This window comes from Amyelois transitella, chromosome 6, assembly GCF_032362555.1.
Source record: "Amyelois transitella isolate CPQ chromosome 6, ilAmyTran1.1, whole genome shotgun sequence".
NCBI classification, from domain to species: domain Eukaryota; kingdom Metazoa; phylum Arthropoda; class Insecta; order Lepidoptera; family Pyralidae; genus Amyelois; species Amyelois transitella.
The window spans coordinates 3,311,972-3,329,347 of record NC_083509.1 but is presented as its reverse complement, the minus strand read 5'-3'; the positions used below and the strand labels follow the sequence as shown (position 1 = coordinate 3,329,347).

Below are 17,376 nucleotides of genomic sequence, written 5' to 3'. Positions count from 1 at the left end.
TGTAATATATGTGTGTAGGATGCGACGCAATAAGTTAAAATTTTTAAAATTCAAGCATAATGGCCTCAAAAGTGCAATATCCGTTTTGAAATAAATGCAAAAACTTGATGAATTTGAAGATCAAATGCACTGTTAATCATTAAAACTGGCAGAGTCCACCTGTTGTTCAATTTACATGTTTTACTATAAAGTTTGTTATTAATATTGTTTGTTATATTACTATAAATAAATAAATGAATAAAACTAAGTCGACAACCAATACTATTCGTTTATTCTGTCATCACTACAGCTGTTATGCCAACATTATAAATCGAAAGGAGAAAGGAAAAGGAAATGAAAGTGAATGAGTGAACATTTGCGCGCTTCTTGACTCGAATTTTTTTGTTTTGTTTGATCACTGCGCTGGTTGTCAAAAAAAAATAAAGTTGTAAAGACCGGTGTCGGTTTAGGTTAAATTTGTTATTTCAGAAAAAAAGATAAGTACTGTAACCATGGAAGAAACCATTTTATTTCCATCACCTAATTGGTATCAAGCAAGTTCTTTGGCAGTCGCTCAGGATGGATGGCTTATATACGGCGGTCCAAGTAAAAGCCTTTGTGTTTTGGAGCCCCTACCGGCAGATCGGGATGGTGTTTTACTTGGAAACCACAATTTTAGAGCACATGTACTGAACAGAGCACATAATGATAAGTAAGTACTTAGATGAATACGTAGATCGTAGGTTAGGTAAGGTGCTCTACTGTTTTAAGTAGCTACCCACACCACACTTCTCAGTTAAAATAAACACATCACATATATCATTAAATTTTAAGGATTATTGTTTGCACTGTGATGTTTTTTAGAATTTGCTGTGTTGACATATCTCCTGAATGGCCAGAAAAGAGAGATTTTCTGGCAGGCAGTTCCGATGGTTTGGTCAAACAGTGGTCCTTGGAGCAAGTTGATTCTAAGTGGAAACTGAAACCAACTCAAAGTCATGATAAACATCACCATGATAAAGAGGTAACAATATTGCTAAAAACTACTAAACAAGCCATATCTTTCCGTGATCTTTGCCAATGGAATAAACGCATCTAGTGCAGCTTGTACCATGATCTAATATAAGTTAGATTCCTCTGTCAAGGTCACAGAAGTCGGACAGAAGTCCCTTTGTGTAAGAACATGACTTACCCAATCCAGGATCATGGTTTAAAGGTCCAGTACCCAGGGCTCCAGAGGTTAGGATGTAACTACTATTAACAGGAAAAGGAAAATGACATTTAATTATTGATTAAATTTATAAAATAACTATGGGCGATGGAGTTTGCTCTCTTTAAGAACCACTATTGATTAAATAGTAGTTGACCTTGCTTTTCTGTTCATGGGCCCTGGTTTACCCATGCCATATGGCATTAAGTCCATCTGTTGCACATTTTACATGCACAAATTTTAAATATTAAAAGAAATTAATACCATTTTTTTTATTCTACAGGAGGTGGCAGGAGTAGCATATTCCCATGATTCGTACGCCATTACTGTGGGATCTTTTGGCAACCTTGTGAAGTGGGACATCAAATCCAATGTGGTGAAGACATTCAAAAATCTAAAGGGCTTCAAACCTACTTGCTTGGCGTGTTCTCCGCATATTGCTCTACATGCTGCTGTTGGAACAAAGCAAGGAGTTATCTTTGTTGTAGATTTAACTGGTGAGGGATATTAGTTTTATTAGAAATTTGTTATTTTTGTTTTTGTTTCAAACAGGTTTAAAATGTTGGTTTTCTAATAATAAGTAACTAGTTTCTATCCGCAGATTCTATACTACTCTAATACAATCACATTCCAATACTAATTTATAATATTAGTATTGGAATGTGATTGTATTGAGAACAAGTTGTAACTTAAACTTTTATAATACCATTTTTTAAATGATCCAAGATATGTTATATGTTCTTAGATCACTTACAAATTGTTCTTTTAGGTTGATATTAGCATAATTTTTACAAGTGTATGTTTTTTGTATAGGTGCTGGTAAAACACTGTACAAAGTAAGGGGACAAGATGATGAGATAACTCACATAAGCTGGTGTCCTCAGTTTGAAGTTCTAGTCAAGAAATCACTCAGTGAATCTGACAAAAAGGAAAAAATCTCAGTTGCAACACAGAGAATGATGAAGATCAGACATTTAACTGATGAAGAAAAACAACAGTTATCTGAAGGAGAAAGAAATGTGGAAACAATTGAAAATGAGGTAAAAGATACAAAAATTGAAAGTGTTAAAAATGAGGATGTTAAAAGAGCAAATGGGAAGACAGAAGACAAAGCAAAGCTAGAAGAATCTGGAATCATCAAAAGTCTTCCTGAAGACAGTTTCGATGACTCAGTGGTCCCTGAAGATGATATGTTTGATATTTACAAGGACCATGAAGCTGATGAGTTTGGCCACAAGAAGTATCAACCAGAAGATATTTATGTTAAAGTTAAAGAGGAAAAATTACCTACCGATTACTTATCTGAATGTTTGAAGTTGAAGGAAGAGATTTTGATGAGGAAGAATCAACAAGAGCAGACGTTGGAGTCTCTTGTCCAAGCTTTAGACGATGCTCATATAAATAATGAAAAACATGAGGCTTCAACCAGTGACAGTCAAGTTTCTGAAGATCAGGCACAGTCTGTGGAAGCTGATAAAGTGGAAATTGATACACAAATTGTTAAGGATAGTGAGGGAAGGGTGGATTGTAGTGTTCATGTGCATAAACATTTGCTAGCCACTGTCAGTAAATTTGGGTAAGTGTTAAGCGCAAAGCATTTTTTGAAATGTTGTATTAATTTGTATTAGTCTATTAAATTTGTAATTTTATATTAGAATGCTTTACAAAGTACCTACTTTCTTTTTTCAGGAGTGTCAGGATCTGGTCAAAGTCAGGAAAATTGGTCGGTTCCTGTGCAGTTCAGTCTTCTACGTACAACAGGAATGCTAGGTCGAAATGCCCCGCGTGGGCGACCGTCTTGTGGTACAAGCCGGATTGCTTGCTCATCGCCGATGGAAAGAGCCAGTTGCTTGAATGCAATCCGCTTCAAATTGATTGGTAAGTTATTAGAGAAGGCAAGTAAGAGAATCTATTTTATAGTTGTAAGACTATTGGACACTTGTACTTGAAACTGTAAAGGAGATATTTTCTTAAATCATTATGGCTGGCTGTCGAAGATACATAATTATTTATGTTTGGAAATGGTATGTTCGTTTTAATTCCCAGTATGTTTGTACAATCCAATACTTAGCTTTGAGACGCTAGTCCCTCTGATGTCGAAATAAAACAACCAGTGATATTGGATCGAGAATATATTGCATGAAAAAACACTTAAGTATAGTAAATAATTAAAGAGAAACCATAGCGCAATCTAAATAAAACTAATAACGAACAACGCCATCTAATGACAGGTTGATGAACTAAACTTCTAAGGAACAATATTCAAAACTTATACATTCCGCCCACCAAGGACAATATTTGTCCTTTTTACTCAACGCCGCCCACCATGACATAACATTTCAATTGTATGGTGAATGGTTTGATTAATTTATAAACTATACGACTAATCTATTTAAAACAGTAAACAAGTTTGTCCTATTAGTTAGCCACACTTTTCACCAATAGGCAGTATGCACAATTTGGAAGTTGGTCGTTTAATTTGCGAATATTGCGTTTTAACTGTTACGACTCGAGTAATTCTATCGTCGCCCGGATGTTTAGCAACCACACGTCCTAACAGCCATCGACACGGAGGTAAGTCATCTTCTTTTATTAAAACTATAGTGCCAATTTCAGGTTCCGGAGTCTGATATGACCACCGATATCGATGAAGGAAGCGCGTCAAATATTCTTGAGACCAACGTCTCCAAAAATTTTGTGTCAGCCTTTGTGTAAGCTGCCATCTTCGAAGACAATTTATATTTGACTGTTCAAAATTAAAGTCTGGAACAGCTAGCAAAGGTCCACCGACTAAAAAATGGCCTGGTGTTAATACATCAATTGCATCTCCATCTGAATCTATTCTTGATAAGGGGCGAGAGTTAAGGCACGCTTCTATTTGAGCCAACACAGTTGTCAATTCCTCATAGGTTAAAGTCGACTCACCGATAACACGTTTCAAATGAAATTTTGTTGATTTGATGCCCGACTCCCATAGACCTCCAAAATTGGGAGAATGAGGCGGAATAAAATGCCAAGTTGTCCCATTATTAGCTAAACATTCCGCGATTTCTTTTGAAAAGTTAGAGTTCTGTGCTATTAAAAGATTCTTTAATTCACGAGATGCGCCGACAAAATTTGTGCCATTATCACTCCAAAGATCTGTGCACAAACCTCGACGTGCCACAAATCTTCTAAATGAGGCTAAAAATCCGCTAGTGGTAAGATCACTAACCACTTCCAAGTGGACAGCTCTTGTTGCCATGCATATAAACAGGCAAATGTACCCCTTTGTTGAGTGATGTCCACGGCCCTTTGTGGTTCTTACACTTATGGGGCCAGCATAATCAACTCCACTGCACTGAAATGGTTTTCCTGGCGAAACTCTTACTGAAGGGAGTTGTCCCATCAGTTGTGTAGAATTAGATGCTGAATAGCGAATACATTTAACACATTTCCGTACAAAGGACTTAACTAAAGATTTGCATCGTATAATATAATACTTAGAACTAAGGAAAACCAGCATCAACTGAGGACCACCATGAAGAGTCCTGCAGTGAGCATCAGCAATAATTAGTTCTGTTAACTTTGAGTCTTTAGGCAATAATATAGGGTGCTTTGCATTATCGCTCAATTGTGATTTTTCAAGTCGTCCACCCACTCTTAAGATGCCCGAATGGTCAAAAAATGGATTTAAAGATTTTAATGGACTCTTTAATGAAGTGTAGTTACTAAACTTCTTAATATGGTTGATTTCCTCTTTAAAATGAAAACTCTGACAAAGTTTAATACATGTATTCAAGGCTTCTGACAATTCTTTGACTGAGAGATGCAACGTGGTAGCTCTTTGATGATCATGTTTCAGTGAAAGGAAACGTCTACAGTACGCCGTTACTCTAATTACTTTATTCAAAGAAGAATATCTATCATAAATAATATCTTCCTGTACTGACATATGCACCTTACTTTCTTCTAAATGTGTATGTAAATCTTTAGGTCTTTTAATTTGAATTAAGGGTTCATGTAAAAATGGTGGCCCGTTAAACCACATCTGATGTTTTATTAATTCGGAAGGATCTACCCCCCGTGATGCACAATCTGCTGGATTTTGAGCGGATGCTACGTGTGACCATTGATCAGCCTCTAAAGTCGTAAGAATTTCCGAGACTCTGTTAGCCACGAAAGTTTGCCATTTACTTGGGTGTTGGTTCAGCCAAGCTAAAACTACCATTGAATCGGTCCACGCTCTTATATTAGTTTTGGAAATACCTAACACCTCTGCCACTTCTACTAAAAGCCGAGTAACAAGTACAGCACCACACAGCTCCAGCCTTGGTATGGAGACTTGTTTAATTGGTGCCACTTTAGTTTTGGCAGTGACGAGTGTGACGCATATATTGCCATTACTATCTATCAAACGAATATAAACTGCTGCTGCGTATGCAGTTTTTGATGCATCTGAAAATCCGTGTAATTCTGCATTACATACTTTCATGTTCATACCAAACCACCTAGGTATATTTATGTCAGCTAGTTTCGGCAAGTTTCTTCGGTAAGTGTTCCATTCTATTATTAAATTGCTTGGTACATCGTCATCCCATCCTACACCTGATATCCAAAGCTTTTGAATTAATCCCTTTGATATAATTACACTTGGGGCTAGCCAGCCTAAGGGGTCATATAATTTTGCTATTTCGGAAATAATTTTTCTTTTTGTTACAGGTCCAGATTCCAGCGGCAGAGCTACCGTGTAACGGAAAACATCCATGGAACGAATCCAAGTAAGTCCTAACAACTTTACTACTTCATCTAATCTTAAGTATAATTCTTCTTTAACTTCTTCCTTGATTCTGCTTAATAACTCTTTGCTATTACTCATCCATTTCTGCAACTGAAAACCTCCACGTTTTAACAGTTCATTCATTTCCTTGTATATAATAATTCCTTCTTCTACAGAGTCACAAGACGTCAACAAATCATCCATGTAGAAGTCTTTTTTTACAATTTCAGCTGCTATAGGAAAATTTTTCCCTTCATCAATAGAAACCTGTTGCAATGTCTTCACCGCTAGATATGGGGCAGCGGCAGTTCCAAAGGTAAGTCTCTTTAATCTATAATCTTGTATCTCATTACTTGAACTGTCTAACCAAACCAGACGTTGGAAATCAGCATCTTGTTCCGTTACTTTAACCTGGCGATACATTTTTACGATGTCAGCAGCTAAACATATTTTAGATACTCTCCATCGCATTAACAAATGTCTTAAATCTGATTGAATTGTTGGACCAATCATTAAAGAATCGTTCAAAGACACTCCATGTTCATTTTTTGCAGAAGCATCAAATACAACACGAACTTGCGTTGTCTTTCTATCATTTTTTACAACTGCGTGATGAGGTAAGTAACAATTTATTTTATTATCTATTTCCTCCTTAGGTACTATTTCCATGTGATCTAATTGTAAATATTCTTGAATAACTTCTGTATATTTTTGTTTTAAATTTTCATCTCTTTTTAATTTTATTAGTAATCTTTTCAATCTTCTTACAGCTATATCCCTTGAGTTTCCTTCGGCACATTTAGGTTGTTCGTCTTTAAAAGGAAGTTTGACTACATATCTTCCCGTATCATCGCGGTAAGTAGTTTCCTTATAAAAATTCTCACATAACAATTCTTCTGCTGATAATATTTTTTTTGTGGGTTTAGGATCAGTTTCTATTTCCCAAAACTTTTTGAGAAGATCATTATCATTAGCACACACATGCATTGTCACCACATTTCTGCTTTTCACTGGTAAGTTATTAACTGTACCTGAAAGAATCCATCCTAAAGATGTAGCTTGAGCTACTAGAGTCCCAGATGGTCCTCTTTTTACTCCGGTCTCAATAATTTGCCCATAAACGTCTGCTCCTAATAATACATCTATTTTATTCGGTATGTTATAATGAGGATCTGCTAACTCTATTTGGTTTGAGCCTACCCAATCCACCGGAAGAATTCTTTTGCTTGGAAGAAATGTGGTAATATTCTTCAGTACATAAGCTTGCACTTTAATAATTACATTTGGCTTAATCCTTGAATGAATTTTAAATTCGACCATGTACTTTGCAGTCACGTTTTTGTTACCTTCTAGACCTGAAATTATACCCTTCACAGCAATCTTTTTAACTCCTAGATTCTGTGCTGTTGCTTCGGTGACAAATGATGCCTGAGATCCTTGATCTAAAAGTGCTCTGATTGTAAACCGACTATTACTAGTTGTTTCTGCATCCACGAGCGCTGTCGCAAGCAAAATATGGTTATGGACTGAGACATGATCAGATGAATGACATGAAATAATTGGATCGTTTTCTGTAGCATTATTTGATTCATCTACCTCCTGTGTCTCAACATCTTCACAATTTACAAATGTTGCTGCGTTTGCCGTTTCAGACCCACCAGAACCTGGACCCTCTGAGCTACCAGATGGATGTAATAAAGAATGATGTTTCCTTTTACATATTCTACAAGTGACAGGACTCTGGCATGCCTTGACAGTGTGATTGCTACCCAAACAATTATAGCACAGACGATTATTGGCAACGAAATTATGACGATTATTATAATTCATCTGTGCAAATTTCTTGCAAAAACATATTTTGTGGTTCTCAGAACACAACTCACAAATCACATTCGCATGTTTTCGTTTTATTTGCTACATTGGGATTTGAGTTTCTCTGCTTGGGTTCAATACATTCAAGAGCTAGAAATCTACTTTGCAAAAACCTTGTAAATTGCTTATAAGTAGGAAGCTCATTAGACTCATCAGCAGATACACTTAACTCCCACTGCTTACGGGTTTCAACATCAAGTTTATAATTAACAATATGTATTATTATGATATCCCATGAACTCACATCTATGTCAAGATTTTTTAAACCATTAATACAATCAGTAGTTGTGCTCAACAAATCCTTTAAAGCTGATGCAGATTCAATATTACTACCTTTCTGGCTAAATAACCTTTTTAGTATACAATTAGCAATATACTTTTTGTTGTTAAATCTATTTTCTAATTGCTGCCAACATTGCATATAGTTAGCCGCCGTAACCGGTATTTGCCTTATAAGAAGCTCCGCTTCACCAGTCAAGTGTCCCTTCAAGTAATGCATCTTTTGGACGTCATCAAGATTGTTATTGGAATGAATTAAAGACACGTATAAATCACGAAAAGACATCCAGTCATTATAATTACCTGAAAACGTGGGGATGGTAATTTTTGGCAACTTGACTGAAGAAGAAGAAGCATGACCTGAAGAACATGAAGAGGTTGAACCTTTTTCATTTTTAGTAGCCTTAATTTCATTAAGTGAATTTAAATACCGTTTAAGTAAACATTTGTACTCAATATATATTTCTTCCGTACTATCATAAATATTTTCTTGACCGTAAACACTGTTCTGAATATCTTCCCACTTAAAACCCTTAATCAATTGTTGATGGGTGTTCATAAATTCAACCCATAGTTGCTCAATGTTATCAAGTCTAGTTTCTAAATATGGTTCAATTATTCGTTCCTTTGGCGATTTCTTAAAGTTAATATAAGCTTTGTTAATTCTAGTAAATATATCTCTTTGATAGTTAATTAAACCATCCATCTTTCTGTTCTATAGGTACAAATTTAACTCATTAAAAATATTTAAAATTTTTACAAGTGTTTGAGTTCTAACGAACTTTTTAAAATTTGGGCATAGGTTCCCCGTCTCAACCTTTTTCAACAAATTATTCAAAGTGTAAGATATGATAAATTATTCTAAGTTAATATTATTAAGGAAAAATTACAAGTTAATAGAGTCCATATAATAATGTTCAAATTAGCTTGAATGTCTAGCAATTTTCCAAGTTTCTTTTTCCTTGAACATAAGATTTAAATTTGCTTGAATAATAGTATGAATAAATGTACTCACAGTAAACCGCGGATTCACTCACACCGCTTTACACAACACTTGAAGACACAGATGACAGGTATTCCACCTGCACACTCTTTGCCTGCACTCCTGACGTCACTGGATTCTCGTTTCAGTTCCGTCTTCAGGTCTGCTATCTCGCTCACTCCTTGAGGATCAGCAGCACCCTGATGAATACCCGAGCAGCGATCCACTGCCCCTACTGGGTTTTTTCTTCACCGGCTTGGTATCCACTGAAGATCACTTCGTCCGTCTCGAATGGACCAAATGTACAATCCAATACTTAGCTTTGAGACGCTAGTCCCTCTGATGTCGAAATAAAACAACCAGTGATATTGGATCGAGAATATATTGCATGAAAAAACACTTAAGTATAGTAAATAATTAAAGAGAAACCATAGCGCAATCTAAATAAAACTAATAACGAACAACGCCATCTAATGACAGGTTGATGAACTAAACTTCTAAGGAACAATATTTAAAACTTATACAATGTTAATGTTAATTCCCGGTATGTTTGTGTTAATTCCCGTTTGCATACAAGAAGTTTTTATTTTTAAAATATTTTATTTTCTGACATACACCTACTAGAGTTATAAAAGAGATACAATAAAAAGTAACACCTTTTATTACAGTCGGAACAAACTAGCTTGGCATGTGGTCCACACGTTCCACAGGCGAGGTTTGTTCTGCATAGCGACCAATGCGCCGCGCGTGCAGTCGGCCGATCAATCGCTCGACCAGTCGGACGACCGGTCCGTCGTGTGGACGGCGGCGCAGGACCGCAATATTGTCTGCTATTCCTTGGAGAAGAAACAGAAGCTAGCGTCTATAGCCAGTTGCGGGGGATTTGTTTATAGTGTCGAGGCGTGTCCCTATGATGCTGGAAAGTGAGTGTTAACGTTTGCAAAAGGTTTTCAGATTTCAGATGATTTAGGTGCAGCAACCGAAATGTGTAGGAATCATGTTCGATGGAAAGATGTAGTCCCTGGCTACCCATCTGAGAAAGAAGCTATGTACATTTATGACAAATTATATTGTTGGGAACTTCTGTGAAAGCTATTAGCTATATAGCCTTTGTCCTTAAATCGCCTCATAGATCTTCTTCTATTATATAAAGTACAAGGCTCAGTAATGCCCGTCCTAAACCATAGAAACTACAAACTTGAAATTTGGACATAAGCTTTATATTACCACATAGTACTGAGATAAGAAGAGTTTTTTGAAATTTGCCCCTGAAGGTAATAAAATAAGTATGTATGAAAAAATTAAAATTTTGGTTGATCGACTTGAATTCTATTCTATTCTAATTTGCTCTTTGGCAAAAATAATCTTAGGGGTGTCTCGTCAATTATAGGAAGATATCATGGTTGTCCTACGCCTTTATAATATGATAAATAAAAAAAAAGAGTTAAAAAGGCGAATTCTTTCAGAGGCAAAATTCTCTCTGCCTCTGAGACGCCAATAAGATATTTAAAAAAGTTGAAATAGTAACTATGTATATAAAATTTTGCAGGATAGCAGTGAGCGTCGGCGACGGCGCGGTTCGCGTTTGGGAAACTGAAACCGCTGAGGACGAGTGCAAGCTGGCCCCGGGGAAAGTTACCATGTACTGGCAGAACGTACAGGGCAAAGTGTTGTGTGTGGCCTGGCATCCGCGCACTGAGAACCTCTTGGCCTTCTCCACTGCTGAATCTCGAGTAAGATCGTATTATTAATTACTCATTTCGGTAATTATAAAAAAATATATTTTCATAAGCAGAACCCGGCTGGAAGAAGCTAACGCCAATAGAATGAATATATATCGTATATATTGTATGTATTACGTCTTTATTCATTCCGGAATAGACGGAGCCAACAGTCCAGAAAATGCTCCGAAGCCATGTTTAACAAGATGACTTAATAATCAAGAAAATTGATTAATATATAGTGTATAAACTGTATTCCTTAAAAAATATGCAAATTTTACATTCCCCTTGGCACTTGACTTGACTTGACTTTGATTGGTTTAAAAAATATGCTACTTTAAATTTGTAATTGTTTAAAACAAGAGCAATTTTAAAATGTAACTCCATTCCAGGTTGGTCTAATCGATACAAACTCCAAATCGGACAAGTCCACCCGCAATCTGCAATCCGCTCTCAACGGAGGTATTTACTCTCTATGTTGGGGCAACGAAAACGATCTGTACGCGTGCGGAGGAGGCAACCTCGTCGTTTACAACGCGAAAAGAGTGGACGAGGGTGAGTACTCTCATTAGAAAGAGGGTTTGTTTGTATATATGTAGATATACAAATAAGTCTTACCTCTTCCCACAAATACAGAGACTTCATCTTTCCACTTGTCACAACCCCCGTATACTATACACTAACGCCCCTTTCCACGGGTAGCATTTTAAAGATATATATACCTTCCTTAGAAATCCCTCTTTACAACATTTCAAAATCCACAATTTCCAATCTAGTGATGTGTATCTACACTATTTTCTATTTCAAGGTATCATATGACCTTCTCCAGACTCTTAATTATATATACATGCTATTTCAAGAAGATTTATTATATACACATGCTATTTCAAGAAGATTCATTCAGTAGATTATAATAAATAATTATTTGAAATTTCTTACACAAATTAATATTTATCACAGCTCCGACCCCAATCTCAGTGGAATGGGAGGGTCAGAAATGGGAACTGAGCGCGGTCGTGTGGCGGCCGGGCGGCGTGCTCTGCGGCTCTCTGAGCGGCGCTGTGGCCTTACTGTCGCCTGAACAACCGCATACAGTGCTTGCTGCTACTTTTGTTTTCAGGTATTTAAAATGTAAAATGTGTGAAACTCTAGAGTAGTATTAGTGTCACATTGGCCTCAGTGAGATTCTTGATGGGTATGTCATTGAAAAATAACAAGAACCAAGTAAAATTTGACACATCGAGCTTTGCCTTATATATATATGTATATATACATATATATAATTATGTATGGGATAAATAACACAGAATCTTTTGTAATAACTTCGAGACTTACGAGATACTAACTCGACAATACTATATTTTATAATGAATACTTATATAGATTATAATAACAAAAACCCGTGCCAATAAGAAAAACCCGGGCCAGTCACTAGCGTCACAGAGGCCGTCGATCGATTTTTATTTAAAGTAACTGTCGACAGACCTCAAGAACCTAATGGCTAGAGTCTATCCTAGGCCATGTTATAGTCTAGCCGCTAGACTATAACATGGTCTAGGATAGGTTTTTTATTATTTGTTGTTATGTTTCTTTGTATAAAATTGGAGTGGTTTTTATGGCAGTGAGATGATTGTGTGTTTGTTTTCAGCAAAATGATACACACGATAGACTGGCACCCGCTGCAAACGTCGAGTTCCTCCGACGACTCCCCTCTGAAGAATCTCATAGCTGTGTGCTCTCTAGATAAGCAGAACACTATTGTGATATTGGAATATGTTGAAAATGAAGGTAAATTTTTATATGATTAATATTAACGATTGATAGATTAAGTTTACATTGATAAACCAAGTTTACAGTCATGCTTGATAGACATCGGTTTTTATTTAAGTACCTACATATTGTTTGTTATCACTGGTAGTAAAAAAATAAAACAGTTTACACACATTTAATGGGTAACAGTGGCGGAAGATAAATGTGATTATTCATTTTGAATATTTTATAACTACATATTAAAAAAAATACCACTAAACATCAAATATTTACATAAAACGTAACTGTAGCGCTACAGTTATAAAAAACAAAATAAATGAATGGATAACTTATAGCCTATATAATGGATTCTATAAAAACCTATTACGAATGCTTGTGAAAATGTTCAGTCTCCTCATTCATTTAACATTTCAGATGGTGTAAAGCTGTTGAATAACTGGAAGACTTTGTCGGGACACAAAGGTGTCGTGTACCAAGTGTGCTGGAGTCCACATATCGACGAATTGTTGCTGTCCACATCACAGGACACCACCGTCAGGGTAAAGTATTGAAAGACAACTATTTTCAACCCGTTCAAAGTAAAATAAGAGTAATAAAAAATTAAGCTAGATATGTGTATGCACATACACATAATTTGTCGTTGTAATTTTTGTTATAATATTTCCTACACTATCTAAACATACAAAACAATAATGACGGTAACATTATACGATTATATTTTATATACGTATATTTTATATTATTCACGAAATATGACATACAGATCGGTTCTTCAGTAGCCAACTTGTACCCCTGCAGTGTTGAATTAAATCATTTCACTGTTAAAAAAGTGAACGACTAGTATGAATAAGCTTTTTATTATGACGTTAAACGGGACGGCGATAGTGTTTCGCGCGATAAAATTTACCAGTTGGCAAAATCTTCAAATTCTTTAAGTACTTATACTTTCTAATAGAATGTAATTTCCATAGGTATGGGATGTGGTGTCGGGTGTGAACACTCACATTTTCCCCGGCCATGGGTTCTGTGGCTCCATCGGTGCTTGCTGGAGTCCGTACCCACAACTATCGCACACGGTGCTGTCTGGAGGCAGCGATGGCTGTCTGCGGATGTGGGACGCTAGGAAATATCCGGCTGAGGCTTATGTTGGTAAGGTCATACTGTTTTATTGAGCTGATAAAGATATTAGACTTATATTCAGTGAACTCAGGTTCTATGGCAATATAAGCATTTCTCTTGTAACAGGGTGTGTGGTATGGTTTCAAATTGGAGTTGGCAGTATAAGTTTTGTCCATAATTTTTAATCAGATCAACTCAATATACCAGCTAGTTGTTTCTAAAGGTCTATTATTTTAAAGAGATACAAATTGCAATTAAAAAAATTAAGTATATTGCCTTTTCACTCTTGCCTTAAAATCGAATCTCAAGGTGTAAAGGGTGGTGATATCGACCATGTATTTAGCATTTAACAACAGCAATTTACTTCCATTTCAGAAGCTTCAAACGAAACGAATAAAAAGAAGAAGCGAGACAAGAAAACGGTAACCAAAACTGAAGAAATCGAACAAGACGAAAGTTCAGTTGCAGCCACGCAGGACTCCAAAATTAAGGCATGCAAAAAGTTCTTATTACCAGTATTGACTAAACAAATGTCTCCCTGCAGCATACAAGGTTTTAAAAAGATGTTGAAGAAATATATAGAAAAGAATAACGGTGAAATCCCTAGTGCGGTGGAAGAAGATATGGAACAGAGCTACAATGTGAATTATATCAAAATATTCGGCAGTGTAAAGGAGGTCAATGAACTGCTCGATGAGGAATGTAAGTATTATTCTCAGTTGTTTTTATGTAAAAATAAGTTTTGGCATGAAAATTTGGTTATGGAACCAGTGGCATTCTTAAATAAATTGAATTAGTTTGACATTAATCTAAAGGTTTAGAACGGACAATAGTTTCCTTGTAGAGATTAAGTTTAAAAAAATTACAATTTACAGATAAAGCAGACTAAGGGCGGAATAAATACTTAGGGCTGGTTATTTAACGTGTAACGATGATTATAAAGTTTCAATATGATTAATTACAAATGTATTTTCAGTGGAACGTCACGAAGATACCGGTCACACGGATTCTTGGATAATGCTCTCCATATTCCGGGGTCACATCGACGCCATGATACAATTCGCGAGCCAACGCGATATACTTTGTCCATTCCTGATTAGCATGGCGGCCTGTGTATCGCTAAAGTAAGAATTATTTACAATACAGTCAAATTATTGACCACATTATTATATAATTTAAAATAACAAGGCATACGGCCACCTCATCACTAAGATAAAATCAAATAGATTTAACTTTGAACCTTAGATAGCACACTTCAGATAGTCTTTGCAGTAAGGATAAAACTTAGGTAAGGTTCCCCTGCAAAGATTGCGGTGGTCAGGTAGGAGTAGCTTTGGACATTATATAGTCATTCAACCAGGATCATGTTCAAAGGCGCACCCTGGGCTCTCTCTTCAGAGGGGTGAGCATATTACCTTGTCTAACGCCAGGCAGAAAGCATAACTTTAACGTGGCGCTGAGTAAAGTTTAGTTTTCCTGGTAGATACTGGTACTCACGTTCCAAAGGCAAGCATAACAATGCTCTGATATTTCGTGAGTAAACTTAGTCGGCAAATATATGAATATGAAATAATAACAAGTGAATACGTAACGATGATGGAGAAAACTGTCTTAATTATTTTACAGTATGTCTCTTGATGAGTTTAGTTGTAATATGAATTATTATGATTTTCAGGTATTGGAAAGATGCATCGCAGTTGTATTTGGCACAAATTGATAGATTGGTAGCTAAAGGGGAAGAGCATAAGTTGTTTGGTGAGTTTTTGCTTTTGATTTTTAACTCTTTTTCTCAGAAAGGACGATGGTTTAGTATGATTCAGCGGCTATTGTGTTTATCATAAATTGTGTCTAATGCAGAGAACCGCAGCTACGGCGGCGCGACGTTCCGCAAGGCGGCCACGCTGCTGGCCGTGCACGACGTGAAGGCGGCCGTGGGCGCGCTCGCCGGCGGCGGGCTTTACAAGGAGGCCTACATTCTGTGCAGAACTAGGTGTGTATAGCCTTTAGGATTTAATTATAATAATTTGTCGTGTTTTGGGCTATTCATATTATTGTTACATTCAATTAAAAAGAATATGTATAGACATTATTATTTTCTCAGATTAGTCTTATGATTTATCGGACGGAACCGGACCCCTGGCCCCGAAACAGGATGGAGGGTGCAACCGGGAACACGCAGAGATGAGAGAGAGTTATTCTTATAAAAAATATTATTAACTTTATGTTAGTGTATTAAAGAACAGATAAAATGATTGCATTTCAAAGTTTGTCATTGTAATGGAATGAGCAAAATGATTATATTCTTCCAGGTATATGGACAGTATTGCCCAACAAGTGTTGCGCTTGTGGGCTGAAGATTGCTCCAGATCGGGACAGTTCATAACTGCTGCTGTTTGGTAAGTTTGTGATCACAACCAACATGGCTTCACATGTCCATATCGGATCAACCTTGAATCAAGACAATTCTTCATTTTTCAACATGTAACGCACAAAGCAGGTTTCTATCCTCATTCAAACAAAAAGAATATTCAATTAGACTCAGTTCAGGGTGTTCGATATAAATAATTTACACATTTATTAAAATTATCTTTCACATCTTACAGTCACGTCGCCCTCGGCAACTTGTCAGAAGCGGCCAACATTCTTAGCAAGTCCAAAGACGAGAACTGGTTGAGTTTGGCCGCGGAGATGGCGAAAATTGTCGGCCAAACAACATTCGCTGATCACATATCACAGAAACAAGAGCAGATTAAAAACAGTGTTGTGGAATCTTTAGAAGAAGAAATCGAAAAACTACCTTCGAGGGTAGAGCTACTAATGAAAGAAATTGCGAATAAAGATGGAGGACAAGGTGACGCGCAAGATATAAAGGATATAATTGAAAACAGCGCTAATGTAACTGAAGAAAGCGAAAAAAATATTGTTATGAAAGAATCCGGACAAGGTGACGTTAAAGATGTTGTATCTACTGTCGATAGTGTTGTGGAAAGTGGTACGAAAGAAGGTAGTGTGATTCATGTTAAAGAAAACTGTAATGAAAAAGTGGAGGTTTTAAATGGTAATCATGAGGCTGTGAATGGTAATTAATTAGTCATAAGTTTTGTAATGTTACAGGGCCGGATGGTCAGCATTGTTTCTTTTTGTATTCCTAAATCGTATTTTTTGTATATGACTCAAATGCACTAATACAGTAATGTTGGTCTAGAATGTAAACAACTAATAAATTCATATTGTACCTTTTGTTTGAAAAATTTCGATTATTCAGGTGCTATTTCTGTAGACCTAAAATCCGGCCCAATCTTGTTAAGTGTCGTTCATTCGATATTATACTGTACTGATTAGTTATTTGTTAACACTTTGATAGTGTTGTGATAATCTTTTTTTTATGATTACAGATACATTTACAATATGATTTAATTAATTAAATCGGGCATAAGCCCGAGCCGTGTGATTGGTTAGGTTAGCAGTTTTAATTTTTTTGTTTGTCTGTAGTCTCCCGGTCGTACATTGTTGTTAAATTTTTGTTATATTTTTTCTGACGCAAACATTTTGCAATTACTGTGTTGTCTACATTCACAATTTATGTTCCTTTTCTAATAACGTGTTCGCAAGATATCCCACATGGATTAATATTTTTAAGTTCTGTTTCATTTTTAATAAAGTTGTTCGTTGAGAATCTTATTTA

General features: G+C 36.2%; 1 protein-coding gene across 1 annotated transcript; it reads left to right on the top strand.

Annotated features, from left to right (window-relative positions):
- The first annotated feature begins 365 nt into the window (after window positions 1-365).
- Window positions 366-17,211, top strand: LOC106134573 (gem-associated protein 5). The gene is made up of 18 exons (XM_013334660.2): window positions 366-691; window positions 844-1,003; window positions 1,473-1,686; window positions 2,003-2,765; window positions 2,879-3,067; window positions 9,750-10,004; window positions 10,631-10,814; window positions 11,195-11,357; window positions 11,763-11,922; window positions 12,451-12,590; window positions 12,987-13,111; window positions 13,544-13,721; window positions 14,067-14,393; window positions 14,668-14,815; window positions 15,367-15,446; window positions 15,549-15,681; window positions 16,001-16,087; window positions 16,295-17,211. Exons 1-18 carry the CDS (start codon window positions 492-494, stop codon window positions 16,776-16,778), a joined length of 3,990 nt encoding a protein of 1,329 aa, XP_013190114.2. The 5' UTR covers window positions 366-491; the 3' UTR covers window positions 16,779-17,211.
- The last annotated feature ends 165 nt before the right edge of the window (window positions 17,212-17,376 follow it).